This window comes from Pagrus major, chromosome 22, assembly GCF_040436345.1.
Source record: "Pagrus major chromosome 22, Pma_NU_1.0".
In the NCBI taxonomy this organism is placed as follows: Eukaryota; Metazoa; Chordata; class Actinopteri; order Spariformes; family Sparidae; genus Pagrus; species Pagrus major.
In genome coordinates, this window is record NC_133236.1 from 16519274 (window position 1) to 16544461 (window position 25188).

The 25188-nt window shown below is 38.6% G+C and overlaps 2 protein-coding genes across 4 annotated transcripts in view; both read right to left on the reverse strand.

The window, feature by feature from the left end:
- ezrb (ezrin b) overlaps positions 1-12482 on the reverse strand; it is a 36018-nt gene extending 23536 nt beyond the window's left edge. Inside the window, exons 1-3 of one of the 3 annotated variants that reach the window (XM_073492667.1) lie at positions 12374-12482; positions 10299-10415; positions 3471-3554 (exon numbers count right to left, since the gene is read on the reverse strand). In XM_073492667.1, coding sequence (XP_073348768.1) covers positions 3471-3554; positions 10299-10310 — 96 coding nt within the window. In that variant the 5' untranslated portion in view covers positions 10311-10415; positions 12374-12482. Of the gene's footprint in view, positions 1-3470; positions 3555-10298; positions 10507-11903 lie in introns of those variants that run through there. The other 2 variants (XM_073492666.1, XM_073492665.1) reach the window with 2 other exon arrangements.
- A 3042-nt stretch (positions 12483-15524) lies between these two features.
- rsph3 (radial spoke head 3) lies at positions 15525-20200 on the reverse strand. Its single transcript, XM_073493446.1, has 8 exons — positions 20038-20200; positions 19192-19270; positions 18644-18785; positions 18393-18538; positions 17808-18011; positions 16460-16622; positions 16203-16289; positions 15525-15612 (listed from the first exon to the last, which is right to left on the reverse strand). The coding sequence occupies exons 1-8, from the start codon at positions 20145-20147 to the stop codon at positions 15533-15535; spliced, it is 1011 nt and encodes a 336-aa protein (XP_073349547.1). The 5' UTR covers positions 20148-20200; the 3' UTR covers positions 15525-15532.
- Between the last annotated feature and the right edge of the window lie 4988 nt (positions 20201-25188).

Here is a 25188-nt window from a genome sequence, read left to right on the forward strand (position 1 = left end):
GCACCGGTGCACCTGAAACTAAGCAGTATATTTTTCAAACACGTTACATCAGGTTATTGCAATTTCTTCTTGTGTTGCTGTGATTTAAATGAAGACAAACATTACTTTTTTCCTGTTCACAATCATTTACATAATGTGTTAATAAAATTCAAAATAAAATGCAGTATTGGGTGCCCCTAAATTATGTGCTGGTGCACATAAATAAAAAAGTATGGTGCACCAGCACTACCGGTATGTTAGTGTCTGGAGCACTGTTTTTGCCCTGTCATTAGCAGACGCACAAGTCTACTTTGTTCTGGCAATGATTAAAAAAAACTGTAAACTCAGTGAAACATTTGCAGCAGGGTTGAAGAATCTAAATCTTTCTGTCAAAAAGAACAGCGTCACCATCCACTTCAGACTGACTTGCATTGCCACATAGGAACAGTTAGCATGACTGAAGTGTGCAGCGATCTGTCAGAGAGTGAAAGTTTCCCTGTCTGGTTTATAGGAGCTCAGGCCGTGCGGTGAGAGAGAGGAATGCCACTGGGCTGAAACAGCATTACGCGCTGCATCCTCTGGGCTGAATAACGAGGGTGAAGTCCTCCAGCGACTGACTGAGGGGAAGGGAGGGGTTCACCCAGTTGGGCCCCAAACAGGCACCAGCACAAAGACTGTGGTGGTGGGGAGTGCTGCTGGTGGAGGGGCAGCAGCTCCTGGCCCAAAGGAAATGGGTCTATTACTGTCAGACCACACATTCATTGTCACTAAACAGTGAAGGGAGTATTACAAAGCCAGTATTTTAGGGTTTAATATCTAAGAATAGTTCTGCTACAACACCAAAGAAGAAAAGCCATCATGGGACATGTTCCCTCTCTTGACTTGGAGCAGCTTTGCAGCAACTTCTGAAAGTGGCTTTGACATGTGGGTTGGGTGTGTAAGTGAACTAGTTTCATATTTTGACACCTGTCAGGCAGATTATTCTGACTTGGACTCAGTTCAAGACATTGTTGAACTGTTTCAAATGTTGCTCAGCTATTTAATATCAATCCTAACCAGTGCTTAGGGGCTGAAGCTACGACTTCAAGCCTTGCAAGACCACATTCATGCAGGAGAGAGCATCTGAACACACGCTGAGGACACATATAACTAACCAGTACATCTACTGTAAACCACCATTAGATGCAGCTCAAGGCAAAATGAACACGAGCAGCAGTGTACAGTCATATGGAAGTGAAACTGTACGAGGGTGTGTAGGGGAGTGGCACAAGTTTCTAAGAGTGAGTTTAAGAGCAGAATGACAGGGACTAAAGGCTATGATCAGCGCTGACCACACGGGCCACACCAGGCCTCGCACTCGCCCTGGAAATGAGCTCACTGCTGTTACTCAGCATTTCCACAGAACCTGTTAAACACTCTGTGAGAGTACATGTGTCCTTACAGCTGATTACTGCCAAAGCACCCATTCAAAACTAAATCAGGCTGCTGACAGACTTCAGGGACACAACCACTTAAACTAAACGTCAACACCAACGCTGAGAACGGCTGCTCAGACTTTAAACAAGGTGAGACGCTTCGTCGACCGCTTCCCATGCTCAAATTAGCAAATTGTATCTTTGCACTAAAATAGAGCACTGAACTGTCTCTGACACCATCACGGGGAGTGAGTGTGATTATCTGTGGCACACCCCACTGAGAGCCATTCTAACAAGTAGGCTGGGGAATTCACCAACACCTATAAATAGAGACACATCAATGACGAATATCTGGGTCCTCGGCTATCCTTTAACAAAACCACACATAAAACTAGCAAAAGAACATCCAAACGCAAATAGTGTACGCTATTGAATATGGCTGGTATTCTAGTTGATTTTTTAGGATATTGTGCTTAAAATGATTGTATTCATGTATTTTTTTTGACTAAAGCACTAAACAGGGCTGCTGACATGAAGGGTGAATCCCCTTGACACACAGTCGGCTACACTAGCTATTGAAAAACGAGTTGTGCAGGAAGTGGCTAAAACAATGCCTTTCCTCCCCCGGTGCTGTCATAGAGCCTCAGAGGAGCTCACGCTAATGACATGTCACCTACATTTGGATTTTAGGTACTAAGCTTCACAATAGGAAAGGAAAAGAGCAAAAGAAAATTCATCCATTAACAATCCTGTAAGTGACCAGTTATAGGAACAACAGGGTTAACAACAAAATACGACATACTGCCACCTCTAGTTATTACATAACCACCTCGACTGTAATGAACAAACATTAATCAGGGCTCCTGACTAACTTTTTACACTGGTTGCCTAACTTTTTACCTCACTGTCTCATCTCTGGCAAAATATTAATAAAATATGTTCAAAGGCAACTGTCTACACACCAAGTTGGTGTGTGCGTGTGTGTGTGTGTGTGTGTGTGTGTGTGTGTGTGTGTGTGTGTGTAGGTTTATATATATATAACTAACAACAACTAGCACCAATAAGCTGGCAACATGCTTATCTGAATAACCATATGCGAGTAGAAAATGTGAGTGAGATTTCCTAAAATGGTGCCAGACACCACAGGGACAAGGGATTATTTGTAAATTATTAATAATCAGCAACAGTCATAAAGAGTGTCCTACACTACAGAGCTGCAACTACATTACAAGAAGAAATTAATGTTTCCATTATTGTGGCCACACCTTTTACTCAGCATGGAGACGAACTTCTTCACAGACCTCATCCATGTCTAATATTTAATCACTAGTTTTTATTAGTTCTTTTTGCTCACATACTGCAATATTTCATCACGGGAAATGATTTATAATAATCCCTGAAGCTCAAAGGGAAGACAGAGACTGATAAAGACTCTTGAGGCCAAAAGCTCCTGTAATCTTGTCTGTTGGAGATAACTTTTCAGACCTCGATGTAATGAATGGAAAAGAGCTTCTTGAGGGATGATAATGAGGGCAGACAATTTCTCCTGACACAGATTTCTCTCAGAGACGTCAGTCCAGTTATCTGACATGATTCCAAAGGTTGGAACAGTTTGGAGAAAGTTTAAGAAACACTTTCATTGCCTTTTTCTTACTGGCAGGTGTGGCTAATCAAAAACTCTGTTTGTCTAAATAACATTTACCTGATGAAGGACTCACTTTCTTGAACATTTTTTGACATTTTCATCAACTTCTCAGGTAATAATATATATAATTATCCCTATAAAATAATAAAACAGGCACATTTCGGTGGCTGGTAGCTATGAGGGAGTACAAAGGGGACTGTTTAGCCTTGGCGGAGGTATGCGCTCTAATGAGGGGCAATCTAGTTGTGCATGTATTGAATATGTGTGTAAAGATGCGTTTGGCTGGGACTTTTATTGATCTTTTCTATAAAAAAAAGACAAACATTATTCCAATTTGTTCATCATTTCCACATCGTTGTGTTTTCAAAACCTTCCATAAAGGATATGGATTACACATTTATAGGTCAAAACAGAACTGATGTGCACTGTACCTGGTCAAACAGCTGCTTGCCAGTGGTGCTGGGCTGGATGGCAAACTCCAGCTCAGCATCCATGGTGGTGACGCGAACATTGACCTGTGGAAAAACATGAGAAAAGTTCAAAAGCTGACCCAGAGCAACAGAGAGGTCCTCACAGGTAGGGACCAATACGAGGTGAAGCATAGAGCACTTCTTTAGTTTGTGTATGTGTGTGTGTGTTTGGAAAGGGGGTGTATTTGCAGAGTAAACACACGGGGCTCTGTGTTTATCTCTGCTTTCTCAGAGCCAGACAGGCTGATTGAAGGGAATTCTGTTGCAAAAATCTGATGTACTTTTGGTAAAAATATTCAGTGATAGCTCAAATTTTTCATTTTAAGGAATAGTGTTATAAAGGTCACATATCAAAACGCTTAATCTGCTTCTAGTTCACCAAGCTGAACAGAGGCACCATTGATGTTACCATGAATGAATAGAGTGAAAAGAAGAGGACTTAAATATGGCAGCTACTTCACCCATTCACAGAAAAAAGGCATGTCTTTCAGCTCTCTGGTTAATCATTGATAAGAACGGCCTGTGCATACAAAAAGAGGTGGTCCATCTGCGTGAAACCCGCTTCATGAGCAGCAAATCTAAATGTCCATTTACAAGGATCCACCCCAATGATTCATGTGCGATTTCAAAACCATTACAAATAACGTGACCAGTGAGCTGCACAGAAAAAGGAGAACTGACGTCAACCGTGTCCCATAATGGAGCGCAACAATATTCTGTATTGTAAGTTTGGTTAGTAATCAGCAAACGGCATCTGAATTTCACACAAAGGTCGGGCAACAATGCAAAAATGTTTACAATAGCTTCTTTGAGGTAACGTACAGACTGACTTTCTTTTCTGTGGGTATAATGTCACATGTCTGGTATTTGCGGGGGTTATGAAAAGACACAGACCCTCAAAGTATTGACTGAACTTATTAATGCTCAGTGAAAGTGACACAAAGAGAGTAGTGGACAGAGAGGGAAGACAGAGAAAGCCTGCTGACAGAGCCCTCCAGTGACATCTTTCATCTCCAGCCCATTGTGAGCCTCAGTGGTGAACAAATTCAGTGACGCCCACTGGAAAAGGGATGTCTGGGTGACTATCTGGTGACTCAGAGCCGCACCGATTCCTATGAAGCTGCACAGGCTGAGCAGGCTTAAATCCTGACAGAAGTGCCAAATCCAATCACAGCATTGGATGGAAAGCGCCTCACCATGGTGCTGTCCAGGATATTGTAAGAAGACAGCAGTCTAGACAGTGGATATTCAAGGTTGACCCGCTTTTATTTTATCCATGTGTTGGCTGCTTTCGAGTGAGGTTAGCAGAGTTGACTCACTTGGGATTTAAACTCATGATCTGTGGCAAGGCAAATTTTGATTTACCAAAATAGAGCTGAGCCGATATGGTCTTAAAACAATATCACAATAGTTTTTACTAGACCCCAACTCATGTATTGGTGGGCCGATAATGGCCTATCACAGATAAATCAGTAGGTGGATATGCGACGATATGAAAACTAATTTAAGAGGTCATAATGCAGAAAAAGATGGTAGGGCAATTTATAATTATCAAATTCACAGCGAAGTTTAACAATATCACAATATTCAAAATCTAAGACAATATATAGTCTCATATCACAATAACGGTATAATATAGATATACTGCCCAGCCATACTGTAATACCACGTGTTCTTACAGTTTAAAACTTTTGGATTTAATTGTCCAACAGGGAAACCAGCTTCAACTTACAGCTAAAAAGCAGGGGAAGGAGGGGAAATGCTGCATTTGCTTTACACAGCAAAACAAAGATCCCCTTTCAGCTGCAGCGCCCCAGCAGTCCCTTGCTATCATCATCTACATTCTGCTGGAGCCAGACTCTTGAAAACAACCACAAAATTAAAGCAGAAGTGATCAGAAATTGCTCTAATAAGTGCTATTTTGAGACTATCTTTGTTTAAAAGTGATTGTACAATCTGGTAGTAGCAGCTCTGATTCAGGATGCTTCAGTCAACATCTTTATTTACAGCCATTACAGATGGAGCACCTAGAAAAAACACACCCAAACCAACCAGCAGAGAATGGAACATGTGAATGTGTGGAGCAGACGAGCCAACAGAAACCAGAGTGAGTGATATCTGATCTCAAAGTAAGTCCTCCAACGGTAACTCACAATAAACTGAGGCCATTCAGAGCGGTAAAGAAAACATGACACATATGCTAAAAATATACCGGGCAAAGACCCAGAGTTCCACAATGAGCAACTTTAGTCAGAGGAAAGTACAGGCGTTCATATTAACCATATAAAGCCCTGCTTCATGAGTCATAACAGTAATAACTGACTCAATCATTTAAGCTGCAGGAGCTTTGGTTCACGAATCTAACTTTCTGTAATGACATAGAACACGTTTTCACACTCTTGGTGAAAGGTTCATAGCTTTAGTAACCAAGAAACAATAACAACAAGTAACACAAGCTCTCTGCTGACGCAGGCAACGCAGTAGAAAAGGCAGTTCAGGATTTCTTACTTTGAAACACTGTTTCTTATATAAAACAAAGCTTATATAGCACAAAGCTTTTTCACTTTTTTGTCAAGATGAGAAGATTGATATCACTCTCAGGTTTACTGTAGTTACAGCTAGAAGCCAATTAGCTTAGTTTAGCATATAGACTGGTAACAGCTAGCTAGCTCTGACAAGAATAAAAAAATCCACCTCCTTACACCTCTAAAGCTCACGTATTGAGACATTATAGAAGAAAGTTAGCCGTTCCACAAGAAATTTTATATAATAAGTTACTTTGTGATCTTTAGGGCTGCAAATAATTATTTTTGTCAATTAATCTGTTGATTATTTTCTTGCTTAATTGATTAGTGAAAACATTTTTAAAAAATGTCAGTAAATTCAATTTACTGTCATGGAGGAGTAAAGAAACCAGAAAATAATCACTTTTAAATAGCTGGAATCGGAGAAGTTTTACTTTTTTGACTATTTTTGAAACCGATTGATAATCAAAATAGTAGTAAATAGTTGACGGGTAATCAATTAAATGTTACAGCTCTAGCTTTGGCGTTGTTAGTTATCTTTAGAGCGACGCTTTACTCCCAGTTTCAACGTTTCAAGCCTTTATGCCAAAGCTGAGCTAACTGGCTCATGACTCTGGTCGAACAGACGTGAGAATGGTATTGATCTTCTCATCTCTAGAAAAACTAGATCACAGTATTCCTAGCTAGAGCTCTGATTAAGTGTGCTAATCTGTAAATTAACAAATAAAGCCAATCCTCAAGAATGCCAAATATTTCCTAGTCACAACCCCTGAAGTATAAAGACACGCCATCCTTTCCTGTCCTATATAATCATAAACTGGATATCCTTCCTTTAGACATTTCAATGGAGAGGTTAAGGGGCTGCTCTGGGGCAAGTTAAAGAAATGAGGCGGTCATCACCTCAGTAGTTAAACTGTGAAAAGGCTGCACTGCATTCTTCAGTGAGGACCATTCAATATTTAACCCTCTGCATAGTTTGGCTGGCTTTACAAGAGTCTTTTGCAATTGGAGTCACCATGGGGATTCCACTGAAACAGTCTGAAGGTAATATAGTCATAAACGACAGCTACTACTTGAGTCCAGAGCAGAGGAACAACAAAGATGGAGAGGGCAGGCCCAAGAGCTGAAGTTCTAGGAAGTGACATATCTTTAAAGTGTACTTTCACAGCTCTGTTAACATCAAGAATGACAGTTAAATCACCTGTAACCACTTTAGGAATTGTGAATCAGGGATCGAGGGCGTTCCAGCCATGATTGAGTTATCAATTATTTAAAGGAACAAACAGTAACAATAGGACTGGACATGAAAAGGAAACACCCATCCATGTTGATCGTGGCCACGCCTTGTACGGTTTGTGTCACGGAGCAGTGGAGGAAACAGGATTCTTGGACAGCCAAGGAGGACTATCCTTTACTTCTGACAATGTGTCATTCGAATAAGTGAAACATGAGTCACACAAGCACCAATATAGGAGACTTCACTGCTACTTAAGCCTGGTCCTGCCACTGGGAATTTGCATTACAAAAAAAAAACGAGTTTCTCTTTTCAAGGTATCAGACGGTTTCTGTGCCAGTTGGCATCAAATTTAGGGCAAGTTAGCAATTTTATCATTGCTTTTCAGGGATTTTAATACATTCTTACACAACGATAACTTTGAATGTTTTCATGACTGCTCGATCTGATTTGATGTAAGATAACTTTCAAATGTGTCGTGACATTGTTGCATTGTATTCGATAACAGTTAGTAGTAAAGGAAGACAGAAAAGGTCAAGATAAAAGAGGGCCCAGACATGGGATGAGGATGCCGGATTCAAATTTGGAGAGCGTGGCAGGAATCGCACACCCAAAAATGTTTGACTCACATCATTTGCTATGCAGATACAGTATACTGTACTAATTTTGGTGCATTTTTCCAAATAACTCTTGTATGTCTTGCATGTAAAAATAAAAAGACTTTTCTTTTTGCTGCTTTGGCATTAGAATAGTCCATTAGTCCATTAACAAAACATGCCATCAAAAATGAACATTACTCTGATATTTTAAGTCCAGACAAACTGAGACTACTCAATGTATAGTACAGTACAAAAAGGATATTAGATTAGGCTTGACTGAATTTATGGAGATATTTGGGCATTGGCGGAGGTATGCTCTCTGCTTAACACTGTATAGACTAAACAATTATTCAATTGATCAATCATGAAAATTATCATCAGTTGCAGCCCTCAATTAGACAGCCAATATATACCTTAAGGTTAACTTGACTGCAGTTCTGGGTGCTATTTCCTTTCATCCCACCACCTCCTGCCTCCCCCACTTGAAATGTACTTCTGGGCTCGAGCCTCTGACACTCTATAAAACGGTTATCTCATTACACACTTATAACCAAATTCCAAAAGTAAACCCTTATTTGCATATATCACCAAAGCTTTAGGTGAGACTCAGCATTTGTAGGATTAATCTGAGTGTATGAAGCTTTCTGGAGGGAACAGCATCAAAGGAAAACTTCATTAAAAAAGACTTAGTGTCCTTTTGATATTTTTGTACATTGGGCAGTGATGAGGCCATGTAGTGAATGGTCGGTAAACCAGAGGATAACATTAAAATCAAGGCTTCTTGGGATCATGGAAAAGAAAACAGTCTGATATTATCTTGCAAAAAGGCTGTTTTGTGGCAGTTGCCCTCGGCGTGCTGCTGCTATCAGACAGTAATGATGTCATTTCCAGAGTGACTCTCCTGACAACCATGAGGCCTTTTCTAAACAAACCGACAACATACTTTATGACAGTGACCGGGCTTTAGTCATTGTCATCACAATATGCTGCTCTGGTCAACAGCAACCTGTCTCTGTCACGATCTAAGCAGTTATTTCTGCTTCTGTTTTTATCTTCTTTTTACTAAAATCTTACCAATTTTGATCCTTTTGAACGTGTTATTTACAAGACATTAACGTTTGTTTCATCTTTGGGCTTTCTATTCTACTTTTTAAGTGAAGTACGGGGATAAAGAAAGATTTTCACTGTTTTACTTCATGTCTAGCAAATATCCATCATATTTTCCTTACTACTATAAAACACACATTGGCTATTATACTAGAAATTTCCAAACAGTGAGGTGAGGGAGGGGCATGTGCCATGTGCGAATGTACAGTATGTCACAGCTGGGGTGGGGCAAATTAATGCAAAAATCTGCGCAGCTTCAGGACAGATTCATCAAATAATTTCTTTTTTTCACCTTTTATTTCCCTTTTCTGGAAACACTGTAAGTCACCGTTTCACATCTTTACCAAGACTCCATGAAGACTACGAGAACCCACCATTAAGTGGGAAGCAACCCCAAAATTTCAGCCTGGATAATAGTTTCAAGAGACCGAAAGCGAACCTTGTATTTATCACAAACTCCTGAGGATGTAAACAAGACATTTTCCACCCCCGTTGTTCATGATCCCGCTCAAGTGTACAACATGAAAGATATAGATCCTGCGACTGTGTCCGCCCACACTGTGAGCACATTCAAAATGAAACAGAGCTCAACTATCCATGTCTAGAGTTAAACCAGTCGCACAGTTCTTAGTTTGGGATGATGCTCGCTGAAACATATGGGACACCCCCAGGGTATGAGAAAAGCATGTGATTGAATGGCATTCCCCTATAACACAGAGCTCACTGATACTCTTGTTACTGTATGACATAATTACAAAATGAATCCAGTGAAAAGCGGTATTGTTCTGGTTGTGATTCAGTCAATAAATGTGTTCCTGTTTACTTACAGTTTAACAGAAGTAAGTTAATAAATGGACAAATGTTTCACAGTCAGCTTGGAGGTTGAGGAAACTGCTTTGATAGCATCACTTTAACACAGGCAATCTGTCACTCCCATGAGATGATGTAAGATTGAACCGAAAAGTCACATTATGTATAGTCAAACATAAACTGGCGCGTCTCAGACCTCAATAAATCAATTGTGAATCAAACACTGTTAAAGTTTTCAGTACATTTAGGCTAATATTCTCACAGAGAGCTGGCTTTGGCATCAGCATCAGTCTGCTATCATTAACTCTACCGCATATCTAACAGTTTACCAAAACCAGCGATTAGTCCAAGTTAGCTACATGAATGTAAGAAAAAAAGAAAAAACATATTGAATTAAGTAAGTTTCATCCTCCTTTAACGTTAGCTGTCATGTTTCAGTTAAGCCTGACTAGCTATAAAAGAGTAACACAACCACCAGTGACAGAAAATATCAATAAATCAAATGACTACTCACCGCTTTCGGCATTTTTCTGTCCTTTTCCTTGCTCTGCGCGAGGAGCCGTTAAATAAAAAAGTGTTTCCAGAAAAGAAACGTGTTGCTCCGTGTGCCCGTACTTCTCACTGCGCCTTCCTGGAAAGAGAGAAAGAGGAGAAACGAGTTTCAGACACTTCGGCGTTACTTAAACCCGGGGTGAGGGCAGCTCACAGTCATCAGGATGAATCACCGCGACAGCCCACAAGCTAACGGCTGCTAGCTAGCACAACACAGGAAGTTACGTGCCCTGAACTTCAAAACAAGAGCAGAAAGTCTGGTCACCTGGGATCATGTGTTTTTCTTACTAATCTTTGTCACTTTTAACTTACCCCAACCATTTTTAATTTCAACCTTAACTAGCCATTTTCAAATGTATACATTAACTTAACTTTATTGTTAAAGAATGATTGACACACCTCAGACCAACTAACTGTACTGAAACAGTTATATTTGTATTGAGTAATCGCTCAGGTACCTTTTCAATCAAACTATTTTGACTACAAACTGCCCACAAATAGTGGAAAACCTCCAAGCTCAACGCACTACCCCAAAATATAAAGCTGTGCTGTATAAAAATGAGAAAAAAAGGCACATCCTAACATTTGAGAGGCTGGAGCCAGAAAATAAACCGCCATCTTTTGCTTCATATTTGACTTTAAGGCTGCCACTAATGATTATTTTAATTCTTTGCTAATCTGTCAAATATATTTTTGACAAATTGAATATTCATTAATGCCATTTCAAGTCAATTTTATTTATATAACCCAAAATCACAAAGCACATGACTCAGGGGGATGTACAATGTACAACACTCTCGATTAGAGTAAGAAAAATCTAGCCTGTAGCCTATAACATGTCTGAAAGTAGTTTTTTGGCTGACCAACAGCCCAAAACCCAAAGATGATCACTTCATAATAATATTTATCAGACAAAAGCAGCAAACTCTGACATTTGAGAAGCTAAAATATGAGGTGTTTGAATGTACTTGCTCAGTATAACTTACAGATAAGATCAAAAATTAACTGTCGCCTGATTGTGTATCAGTTGACTGATTAATAGGTCTACAAACCAACAAAACAGTTTGATCACAGCACATTTCAGTATAACCAATGACATTCATAATTTAGTAACTGTAAATATCTGTAAATACCTGCTTTCTGATTAAACTAATTCTGTAAAACCACCAACTTTCATTAGTTTTATCATGAGTTCTCTAAACAAAGTACATCCATTCCAACCATTTTGTAGTTACTACTCTACTAAATGATTTTATTCTGAAAGTTGAAGCCGGAAGTCCTACATTTCTCTTCTACCTTGACACTATTGAATCATCCAGGCATCAGGCAGGTTAAATATGGTACTCAACATGCCTCACCCACTAGCAATGATAAAGTTATAGTCCCCACCCTGCTCTGTTTTAGCCTTTTATTTTGACGTCTTCATTTGCGAACAAACCCCACACCCCAATGTCGATTAATGGCAGTCATTTACTTCAATACTACTGCTCTGTTTCGCGTAAAAAAGTCGCTTTAAGAGGCAAAGACACAATGTTTCATCACAAGATCACCATCAATGGTCACTAACCTATAACATAAAGCCTTCTGGGGTGTTTACAGCCTAAGAAAATGTAACAAAGCTGATTTTCAGGGTGTATTTCCACGGGAGTGTTGCCTTTGAGTGAAGTGGGTACACACCCACAGCGACGAGAGCCCAGCAAACGAGAAATTCCACCTTTCTGATCGGCGCCGATTGAGGACAAATGTTTCACAACAACGCAAATCGTAAAACTTTTAAAAGATCCGAGCTCGGTGTGTTCAAATCGTGGGTGTGATAATGCTGTCCTTTGTGCAGGAGCTTCCCTGTGCCGCGGTCAGACACATCCTCACTATAATCCCACTGACACCTGTTGCGAGATTTGCCTCCTTTGTGCAGAGAAGCGGAAAGTGCGCGGAAAAAGTGCCCAAAGTGTGTTTTTGGCACCGTTTGAAGCTCGCTGTGCAGTATGACGCAGTCAGTACAGAAGGTACAGATGTTGTCCACTTATCAGATCTTACCGGAGCTGATGAGGTCCGGAGATGAGATGAGGATTGATCGCAGCCGCAGATTTCCCCTCCCTCTGTTCACCCAGGCGCAATATGGCGCTCATCCATCCCGCTGTGCTGTGGCGGCCGGCCGAGCCTGTTCCTGCTGTCACCGGCAGGCTGCTGGAGCGCTGCAGGTCCACAGCCCAGGGTCCAGGACCTGCAGGGGACTCTGAGGGGTCCCCCCAGCAAAAACTAGGACAGTTTCATTGTTATTAGGAGACATTTTAACAACATTTCATGGGTTTCCCCCCTCCTACAGGGAAGTAGGTTTTGAATCTAGGACCACAGAAAGGTCAATAAACAACTTACCATGTGAACCATGATATGTTTTTATAAATAAATATGATACAAAGTGATGAACTGACACTAAGTTCAGTTACTCAAGTATTGTACTTAAGTACATTTTGGAGGTAATGCTGACCTTACTTGAGTATGAACATGCTAGTTTGTTCTCCCACTCTGCTACATTTTCAAGGCAAATATTCCACTTTTTACTCCACTACCTTTATTTGAACACTTTAGTTACTAAAGTTTTCCAATTATCAGAAAAATCCTGAACATCAGATCGGATGAACTGTGAATATATGTATAATTTACTTTTACTTGTACTTTTGATACATTTATTTCAAGAATTTACTTTGAAACTTAAGTAAATGTGAAGTTATGTACTTGACTAAGACTTTTACTCAAGTACAATTAATATGGATGACTTTTACTCTAACCAAAGTTATTTTTTAACATGTTATCTATATAATTAAAACAGCCTTGATTTAAAAAAAAAGAAATTATAAGATAAAAAGTCATGCATATGAGTTTAAAAGTAATATTTATCAAACGAAAAGTCATAGCTAGTTATTATATTAAAAAAATCATAATTACAACTGAAAAAGTTAAAATTATGGGGGGGGGGGATCATACTTATTAGATAAAAAGTCAAAATTATAACTCAAAAGGTCAAAATTATGGGGAAAAAACATAATTGTAACTTAAAAAGTCATAAATTATTAGATAAAAGTTCTAATTGTGAGTTTAAAAAGCCAAAATCATTAATTAAATGTTGACTTTTTATCTCTTTTCCTCATAATAATGACTCATCATGGGAACATTGTTTTCATGAAGTTTGTTTTCATCTTATTTTTCTTTTCTTTAACTGGTAGAAATGAGCTTCCAAAGCAACTACATGAATGAGAAAACAATTATTTGAGCAGTGACTCCTAACACAACCTGTGACTGTGAGTACAGAGGTTCAAACCTCATCTGTCAGATATGTGACACCTGTGCTGAGACGCATCACGGCACAAACTTTTCTGTCACGCTGTGGTTCACACGGGAAGTGCGCGTCATCCGGCCTGCATGGAACCAAGGAAGTGGTGCCAAGAGAGAGGGGAGGCGTCATAGGTGAGCCGACCAATCAGCTGACGGGATTAAAATAGAGCCGTATATATCAGAGGTTAGACCTGCTTCTCACCATAATACGAAACCAGAGGGTGATGTGACATGCTGCCTGCCTCTTTTCACTACTTTAACTCTTTATCACCATTGTCACCACTGCCGTCATCATCACTATGATTCTGATAACTACATTAGTTTTTGGGCCTGTTGAAAGTAAAAAAATATGTTGAAAGTGTGTTTGACTCTGAAACCAAACAAAGTAAGTGTTGTAACAGGTAGTCAAATATAGCTGTCTGTCTTAAAAATGCAAAACATTGTTGAACTCGTCCGTTAGAGCACCTGAATGACCTGTTTGCAGAGTTATGGCAGATGCAAATAGATCAATTCACAGGAAGGCACTTTGAATGGTCCTCTAAATATCTGGAGTTTCTTACAACCTGTTGTTCATCCGCTCTGTGTCTGATATGTCCTTTACTGAATCATTCTTTAGAAGATAAAACCGATAATCTGTGGTGACTGTTTTAAGAACAAACAGCCTACAGGCAGGAACTTCCCTCAAATAAGTGTGATATGGACAAATACGCCCACTGCCTGACAGAAAAAGGTTGTTTTGACTGGTTATCACAAAAATGAGGTAAATGATAAGACTATGCAGTGATGGAATGTAATTAAATAAATGTACTCAAGTACTGTACTTATGTACTTACTTGAGTATTACAATTTTCTGCAACTTTATACTAACACTTCACTACATTTGGAAGCAAATGTTGTACATTTTACTCCACTACATTTATTTGATAATTTACTTTATAATGTTACTTTGCAGACTACACAGTGCATCAGAGCCAAAGCAGCAAATTCTTTAATTAATTTATTTCAAAAGTTATAGTATACAGTTTACAGTTTATATGTGGCCTACATGTAAATATGTATAATTTACTTTCACTTGTATTTTTGACACTTAAGTACATTCATAGCCAGAAAATTACTTTTACAGAAAAGTACATTTAATATCAGATACTTTAAGACTTTGACTCAACTTACTTACTATTTTACCTTTTACCAGTAATACTTTAACACAATATCTTTACTTTTACTTAAGTGTGACTTTTGGGTACTTTTTACAACACTAAGAATAAGATAGCATTTTTTCAAAGCCACAGCAGGAAACATCAAGGAATGGCAAAATGTTAAAGGTGCACTATGTAGTTTTGGGGAAGAAATATTTCATAACAAGGCTGTAAAATCACAATGAGATGCAGTTTTTTCTTTTCCTGGCTAGTAGCAGGACACAGCAGAAAAACAGCAAACATTAAATATCGTTTGAAATACGTACTGTTTCAAATATTCAGAATTGATATGTATCAATATACCGATATTTTTGACAATGCTAGTCCCAATCATATCCTTAAAATTCTATAAAAAACAAAACTGGCTGCTTCAAACAATCAAGAAAATGTTGTGGTCAAACTGCCAAAAGGATAATACAAAACTCCATTTGAATTTTCCACATTTTCATGAGAATCATAATACTGATTTTTAAGAGTGAAACATGTGACTTGTGAACACAAAACCATTCTTATTACTCTGGTATTAGTAAGGTTATATGATGTTTCAATGTCAAATGTTAAAAAGAAATTACCAAGAGGCAACACACTGTAGTGCAACAACATTTTATTTATGAGAATACATTCATGCACTTGTCCTTCCTCAGTGAATCATCATCACTGAGTGTCTCTATATGTCAGATTTAGCAGGTTGTGTCTCCAGTTCTTCGAACCTGTCCAGTCTCCTCTGGGCGACATCCTGGATGATAGCTGAAAGACGAAGACGTTTCAGTCAGTCATTGACAACCTCTGTAATGCTTTAAAAGAACCACTAGATAGAGCTCAGGCAATGTTTATGACCATTACCCCTGGAGGAGCACTTGTGAAACACCGGATATCAACAGCCTCGAGAACATGTTGGTTCAACTCTAACAAGTTAGGAGAAGGTAATGTTTATACCTGTCATGTTTGTGTTGTAGCAGAAGTGTTCAAACCGTACCCAAGAACTCGTTGATGAGAGTTTGTGGTGACCCATTTCTAGAATTTCTGACAATTTTCAGTTTCTATCCACAACTATTATAATTGCAGCTAATATATGAGGTTTTACTCATGACATGACAGATTGTAGTTTAAAGTTTATGTCCAATTTTGAGCAAGTATTATACAGTGAAATGACAGAATAAATGAATACTGGTGCTGAATGATGGAGTGCTTAAGTCTTCTGGTTGCTGTGTAGGATTTGGGTAATACTTTGTCAAAATGAAGCATCAGAGAAAGCAGGTTTGCAAGTTAAAGCATTGTTCATCGGAAGCAGAGGGATGTCTTCTGAACAAGTGAAAAAATATACTGTATTCTCTTACTGTCCAGCAGCTCTCTTGCTGTGTATCTCTTCTCCAAACTGTTGTGAACCTCAGCCATCAGCCACGGGATGAAATTAGTCTCGACATCTGGAAATCAGAACCACAAACATGATAGAACACTCATACTGAAATCATATCAATGACTTCATCTCGCGCTAGTCACTTCTCAGCTGTGTGCAGCGGAGTGCAACAATGCCCTCATGTGTCAGAAAGGAGAAAGCTGATGCTGGAGGATACTGCAGCAGGTGAAGGCTGACCTTTCTCCACAGGGTCGTAAAAGTAGCCGTGGCCTCTCAGTGAGGTAAAGACTGCTGGTAAGAGGTCAGCCAAGTACTGCTGGGTGTACGCCCGGGCAGCAATCTTCTCTGCAGTCTCTCTTTCTTTCTTCAGCATCTCCCTCTGCTGGGCGATTCTACGCTCCTGAGGTCAAAGGGAAACTTTTTTTAAACAAACTCTGAGTTATAATGTGAATGATCAAGTGTGTTGATTTGATTTAATCTTAATTCACAGAAAAAGTCCTTTAGCGCGCAGAACTAGATGCTTTTTAAGGACTGTGGTAATCGCATGTTTGATTGAAATAAGTAGAAACGGAACTGAGAAGTTACTGGGGGCAGTGATACCCATCCATTTGTGAATAGACTAAGACCACAAAGCACAGAAACTTAAGTTGAAAAAACACACTGTGGTGCACCACTTTGGTGCAGCTACATGGAGTTATAGCTAGCAGGGTGCACCCAATAACATATTTAAATTTAATGTAATTCTTAACATATTATGTAAACAGGAATAAAGGTGCAGATAACAGTTTTCTTCATTTATATCACAGCACATACAACAAGATATTTTAGAAACAAAACATTTTTAATACTTTTTTAAAAATCTGACTGCTGAATATCAGGTGCACCGGTCCGATTAATGAAAATGTTAAGAAGCACTTGACAGAATTTTGGGTGCTTGGAGCTCTGGCTAGGAATGTAAATTAAATAAGGTTGCTTTTGAGAATTTTTTCATACCAGTATTTTGTGCTTTATTTTTTATATAACTGATTAGCAATAATTTGCAATTTGTAGTAAGATACATTTTGATGTCTATTTACCTATCTCTAATTGTCGGTTAATTATATTCTGAAAGCTGTTAAATCGATTAATGATTAATCAGTAATCGGTTTCAAAGCATCTATATTCTGTAACATGCAATATTTTTGACTAAATAAGCAAAAGTCAAATGTAAAGATAGAAAAAGGTATACTTAGTCATAAATAAATAAAAGTTTAATGCCCAACAGTGTAGCTAATATGCTCCATCAGGGCTCTGAGGTCAATCAGATTTTATTGACGACAGCATCTCCCAGGCAACATAGCAAACAGCCTTTCAACTATTATCAGATTCTAATGTTCTTACTGTCAAACGCTGATTGGTTCACTTGATATGAACCTTTTACAGAAACTTCTCTTATGAAATAACCAACAGTGCGGTCATGTAGGGTCACACTGAAATAGGTAGGATGATTTCAAATGTCTAAATCATTGCATAAGTGAACTTTTCAGGATTCAAATAAAACAGATAATGAAATGAAATGCACTATATATCTCAGTAATTTGCATACTTTCTCCTCACTGTGGCGTCGCTCCTGCTCCTGAAGACGCTTCACCTCTGCCAGCTCGTTGTTGCGGAGCTCATTGAAGGCTCTCTGCTGGGCCCTCAGACAGGCCAGCTCCTCCTCCTCCATCACCTCCATCAGAGACTGTTCGATTGTCTTACCCACCAGCACCTCCAACACTGGCTGCACCTCCAGGTCAAAGTCAAACAACTGCAGAGGATATTGTAGTAAGCAGTGTTACAATGTGCATTTTGAAACATTAGGTTTCACTTGATCACACCTGCAAACACTGCAGATGTTCTTTATCCTTAACTACATGACAATTACATTCAGAGCAAGTTCTTCACAAAGAAATCCAACAGAATTGAACAAGTTAAACAAATCATCAACAGGCTTGAGACAATCGAGAGAGACAGGGAAGGTCTCATTGTTCACATCACGTTACAATCTGCTCACATAGGGCCAAGAAAAAGGTGATTAACACATGTGAATTGCTACAAAGTGTTAAATAGAAAGCCTTTAGTAAGTCTTTAACTATGTAGGTTATGAATATTAGAATGAGTGACCCGACGTCCCATTTGGATCACCTACCTCTCCCTCCTCTATCTGTGTTTCAACATCTTTGCCAGATTTAGCAGGTATGAAGAGGGGGGTTGCCGGTTTGTCCAGGAAAGCATCAGTCTGGCACTCAGTATCTGTAGCCACTATAACATCGCTCAATTCTTCCAGATAAAGCTCTGAACATAAAGGTCAGAGTATTATAAACTGGATTTGGTTTCCAACAGCATATCTGACAAACTCATGATAAATTTGTTCTGAAGTTGCCCAGAGAAATGCCTCACCTGTTTGGACATCGATGTGTTTTCTGCCCTGCAGGGCCTCAGGAGTCATGGGTCTGAACTGCTCCCGGGCTCGTTTTCGAGCGATGGCTCTCCTCCTGATCTCTTGTTGTCTTTGTATTTCAATAGGGTGTGGCTGAGACATCTGTCAAAGGTGGGTTATGATACACAAGTTTAAGTGGTTGAAAGAAAGGCAAACCTACCAGGGATTAAACATAGTAAAATGGATCAAAAATGTAAGGGTAGGAGCATTTCCATGAAATGCTGTGTTTGGTGGAAGTGGTTTTTGGATAGAAATACATGTAGATGTAAAAATTATAAGAAAAACTACAAGGCACTCCAAGGTCTTTTAAACTATTAAAATACCTTTATTGTCACCGCATGGTCACAAGAGTTAAACTCCCTGAGGAAGGTTTAATGCCGAAATGCATCTGAGTTTGTTTTTAAGGTCTAACAGGACCTTGCCGTGACAATAAAGGCATTTGAATAGTTTAAAAGAGAGTGCCAGATTTTCTTGTCATTTTTATAGCAAAATGGATGTTTATACTTACAGTTGGTATGATGTGTTGAGAAGTGTTTCCTCTGACAACACGACGGTCATACATAATGTTTCCATAATTACTCTGCATCCTACATCATCAAGGAAAAATACAAGGCAGTCATGAAGTCATTAACACTTGTTAGCCTGAAAGGTGTTATGATGATCATGTTGTGATGGTCTTCGACAGCTGAATAAGGTGGCATTTAGTAGGAATATACAGTATTTATTTTATTTCCACCTAGTGCATTTATGATGTACCTAAGTAAAAGCCTATCATTCAGTTAACTTTGTGTTTTAAGCTAAATTGTTTTTAAAGTATTAAAAGTAAAAGTATTCATAGCACAGAGTGGCCTTTATTACATTATTATATACATTATTTGGTTGGCCTTTTGATATTGATGCTTTTGCAAGTAGCATTTAAATGTTGTATACAGTTAAGGTGAAGCCCATTTAACTGATTAAACTAAATACTGGGTGGTGGTATAATCTATAATAATGTATCATATTTTATGAGCTGAATATGTATATATGCTTTCTGTGCAAAATATTATCAGTAACCAACGACTAAAGTACAATGTTTATCCCTGAATAGCACAATAAAAGGGATGCACTCAAGTAAAGTATAAATAAAGTGTCCGTGAGTACAGTACTTGAGTAAATTTACTTAGTTACTTTCTACTAATATCTGTTTAATTAGATATTTCATCAGCAGGATAATTTGCTTATATTTCCTGCTAAATATTATGATGTATGCTAGCTGTGGTGTCTAGCGCTAGGTCTATCTGTCTTCATTCAGCTAGTTGTACTGAACCAACATTAGCGCTCTGCATAAACATAACAAACGTAGCTTAGTTACTGTTCAGACGGAGGTCCTCTGTATTTGGGCCGGTTCTCAACAGGTCTGGGTCGACTTGAGAAGGTGTAAGTTTCGTTTGGATCTCTGTGGCTCCGTGAAACAAAAGCCATTTTTAGGAAACTGTCAGACACCGGCAGGCACCGTGGTTTGACACTTTGCTAACGTTAATGTTTGGTTGCAGGCAGAGAGGAGAGGACACGAACTGTCGTAGCAACCGTCTCCAGGAAATGGAACTTAACGGTCGTTACGTCACTTCCTTTTAAAACAGGAGCTTAAAAATGTATATTTATTTATTTATTTATTTATTTATTTATTTATTTATTTATTTATAACTTCAACCGCTACTACTGTTTTCAGTTCTCCGTCTATTGCTACAGCTGCGCCAAGGTCAGTGTAACTAAGTATATTTATGTGTACTGTACTTAAGTAAAAGTTTTTACTCAAGTAATACTCTAGGGTTACTACTAGTACCTCAACTATACTGCTACTAGCTTTCACTACTATTGCTGCTATAGCCTACTACTACTCCTACTCCTATGACTACCACTATGTAGTAGTAGGAGCAACAATAGTACTACTATCCCTACTACTATTACCATTACTCATACTTTTACTACTACAACTACTATTTCTACTACTACTACTACTATTACCAGTACCACCAAGACCACTGCTACTACTAGCCTATTTGTATTACTGCAATGACTTCACCTCCTCCTCCTCCTCATACTGCTACTACTACCAATAGTAACATTTATATTCTTATACGAAAATTAAGTCTTAAGTTTGTCGTGGAGGTGTAGACATTCAAATTTCCATTTATAAAATTAACACTTTAATTTGGAATTTCTCATCCATGTTGGTTTAAGGATTGAAAAGTTCATTCTTGACCTGGAATCAAAAGCCAAATGGACCTGGATAGCTTTGTAAAGAATGAGCTGTCAGTCTTCATCATGATGAGCCCTTGTTGAAAAGCTTTCACCACCTCAAGTGGCTTTTCTTGTTCTGTATTTCAACACATCTCAGAAGTTCTTAGTAACCGGTTGGTAAAGTGACCCCTTCCTGCACAAAGAAGTTGAAAGGTGACAAAAAACAACCTTGTATTGCTCTTCAAGCACCAATCATGAGTAGCTTAAGAGGACCTAAAGTGTTAGAAACTTTTTTTTAAATATTCTAATTGTACATATTCTATTTTTGTTATTGTGGTGTCAGCAAACTTAGAAGTAACAAGACAAAATATTGAAGGTTGCGGTGCAGGCGAGACATCTGTTGCCACCTGCACTTTTTTGCATACTGAAACTGTGTACAAACAAAACAAAGCTGTGCACTTGAAAACTTGAAAGCAGATTTGTTTTGCTCACAGGCAGCATTCAAATGTGGGTGGCGTGGGGCATTAAGCAAAGGAAAGCAGAAACTCAACTCAAGAGGATGTTAACCACAAAGAGCATTTTCAGCTCTATGAAAAGTGTCAGAAAAAAGTAGGGCACCATATTCAAACTGTATTTGTGAGGACAAAGGTGAGAACTGTGGTCAGAGTGTTTCGTCTTTCAATATAAAAAGTTTTCATGACCAAGATGATCGTGGCAAAGCTTTGCCTGGTGTTTTGGTGACATAACAGGCCACACTCACTATTTAAGTAACTGAACAAAGGATTATTATATAACATTTCCAAGAAAACTATACTCTGTTCACAGCCAAATATAGCCACGGCAGCAAGCAAACCATGACGGCGCTACGTCATATGTTTTTGATGTATTTTAAAAGGAATAATAAATGTCTGATCAGACAAGGGGGGAGGATTCTGTGTCCCAAAGGGTCAGGATTTGTTTGCTACAGTGTGTACGTTTCAGCTGTCACAAATCATTATGCATTATTAAAGGGTAAACAATTCTGCATGCCACTGTGTGAGCCTTCTCTCATTAGTGTTGACTGTGAGCCATGAGATTACGCAACCAGCAGGGCATACATCCACACTTTCATCTGTTTTTATCTGTGGAGTAATGTACTCACAACATCATCTCTTTATCATTTGCTGAGGTTATTCCAGCCTCGTTTCAGTTTTACAAATCCATTTTGTTAATTATATTTAGGACATCTTTGATTAAAAAAGCATGCACATCGCGGTCAAGAGCCTTTCTCAGTGTGTCACCATGTCATCTACTGTATTTAAAACAGCAGATGGGCTCCCAAGGAATCAGGAAACAAGGCAGTAATTAAAGTTAATGGGCAACCAAGTGGGAAAAAGTGATGTACATTTAGAATGGCTTACAGTCAATAATGGAAAAGATGGTTACTGTAGGCAAAAAGCAGGACACAGGGACACTTCAATCAATCTAATGCTCAGTTCATGATAATCTACATGAAAACTTGTATTTAATCAGCTAATGTCATTGAGAGTGCAAGACTGTTATTATGTAATCAAAACTCCCATACTCATGGTTCATGTGATAACTAAACTCTCTCCATGACAACTGAGCAAACTCCATCCGCTGAGGAAGTCCACGAAATGTGGCTCAATGTTTACAACAAAAAAAAAAACAAGTAAAAGGAACTTGCAATAAGACAAACAATATTTTCCAAGATCAAGACTGAAACATCAGTCTCAATCACAGACATCTCTGAACAGGGTCTTAAAGAATGAGTTCACCCAAAAATGATAATTATCATGTTATTATCAACTCACCCTCATGTCACCTGGAAAGTCAGGTGAAGTTTCATAGTTCACAAACATTTCTGGAGCTTCACAGCAAAACAGCATTATAGTAAGCAAGAAGGGGACTTGTTTTTAAATGTAAAACAAAACCATAAAATACATTCATACAGCTTGTCCAGCGTGATCCAAGTCTTTTGAAGCCCTGACTTCACAAATTGATTCGATAAAACATTATTTTCACCCACGACACACGGTCAAGAACCTGGTCCCACTAAAACCAGGTGTTCGCTAACGCTTTTAGCTCAGCAGCTACAGAGGAAATGGAGATTTCAGCTTTAAAAAAAGGTGGAAACATTATATGTATTGTGACACTCATTACTGGAGGGCTCATTAAATTGATTACACTGGCATGCTGTACGGCTCAGCCTTTCATATTCAGTGAGAGGTCACAAAGAGCTGAACAGTAACGACACAGCACACTGATGAGGCTGGTCAAAACATTCATTGTGACCTCTAAATAAAAAACAGCTAAAGAGCAGCTGTTCATTAACTGATTGGCTGTTGGCTGATGTGGTTAAAAGGTGGGTCTTCGTGTAGTCATGGATAATTTGGTGCCTCTTATTTGTGTTGTATTACAGTCTGGTTGTATATTGTTCTGTCTATATTTCCTTGTATGTATTCATTGCTGAGTTTGTGTCTGTCTTTTGTTTATTTGTCATTGTTTCTTATGTTATATGTATTTTAAAGGCCCATCTCGGTACAGACATTGCACATTTGCTTTGGAGTTTTGACTTATGCAGACTAATGTTTATTTTATAGTATGTAGCATAACCTACCACACACTACAGCATTTATAGCCAAAGCTAATTGGTAATGCTTGTCCCTAGACGGGCCTTTAAAATACATAAAACTCAACACATATAGAAAGTACAGGATGGATCGCCATCAAATTTGGTACCAACATTCAGCCGCAGCTCTATTTTGTGTTTAGTGATTATAAGCAAATGTTAGAATGCTAACCTGGGGTGTGAGGATCCATCGATCCACATCGATACATCGATTTAATGATTACAAATCTAATACCATTGATGCAAAGTGAAAACATTGATCCATATCATTATCTTTAGGTTACACCTTTATTTTGAAATTCCCTTTGCCAACCTAACCATTTAAACAGTTCTAGCACCTGGCAGGTAATTGCAAGCTACCAGAAAAAGACAACAAGGATATTTATTCAGCAGTGTTGAAATATTCTGGACTTTATCTGGAGAAGATGGTGAATGTGTTAGCACTGTCACTGTGAGCATGTTAGCATGCTGTCATTAGCATTTAGATCAAAGCACCACTGTGCATAAGTACAACAGAGCTGCTGGCGTAGCTGTAGTCTACTGTCTTATTACTTTTTGATATTTCATAGACCAAACAATTAAATAGTTAATCAAGAAAATACTCATCAGATTAATCAGTAATGAAAACAATTGTGGCCATCATTAAAAGTTCTGGTCAAGTCTTCAGAATTTCTCTGATTCTTAACAAGAAATGCTTTCATCAATGTTCATCATGATTCAACAGATTCAACTATTTTCGTCAGTGTTTAAAATGAGGTTTGGAAATTACCTACAACCACCAAGTTTGGGCAAAGGTCTTTCAACAGATACTCAAAGATCGATAACAGATATGAGCCGATGACGCATTAAGTATGTTAACATTTAAAATGTGTCACAGCAGTGGTACCGAAACAGATAAAGATGAAAGGTGCTGCACTGACCTTTCTTTTCAGGGATAATATTTTTAGGATAAAGATACAGTAAGATTAGCTTTATGAAGCTTGTTTTGCTGACACGGTGTCATATTCGTGCTAATTAGGCTCTGTGGTTGTTTCTGAGGCTTGTCGGGATGTTGTCTTCCATTATTGTGCAAGATCTTCCTGTTTTTTTTCTCCTGTTACATAAACTTTGAGTTTAGAGCAAAGATAGAATCTAGTATAGAAGCATTTGTTCTAGAGTATAGAACAAATGCTTCTTTGTTTAATACACATTACATGCTTCACAAATGCACACATTCCTGCAGGCTTTTTGTATCTCGATGCAGCTTTTGGTTGAATTAAATCGAGTTGTTAAGGAAGGAAACGAAGTGTTATAGAACTTCAGAGAGGAAGAGGTGGCATCAGCTTATTGTGCATCAGAGAGAAGAGGAACTGCAATTCAGAGAAAAACCAAATCCGCCCATGTGACCATGTCTGGTTTCCTTCTGTTTTAGCATATGTGCCAGAACACGCTGTTCTCAACGCTCTCAATGAAGCCTGCTCGCCTCCATTATGTAACACATCTAGCAATGTGAAGTCGAGCCAATTCAGTCACTGTCCTCCATTTTCTCATTAATTCTGCCGCTAATGATTTGACTGGGGAGCAATTCAGGACCAGCACGTCCATTTGAGACAAGAGCTTTCTGAAAGGTCACATAGAATCACAACAAATACACTTTTTTACTTTGTTATT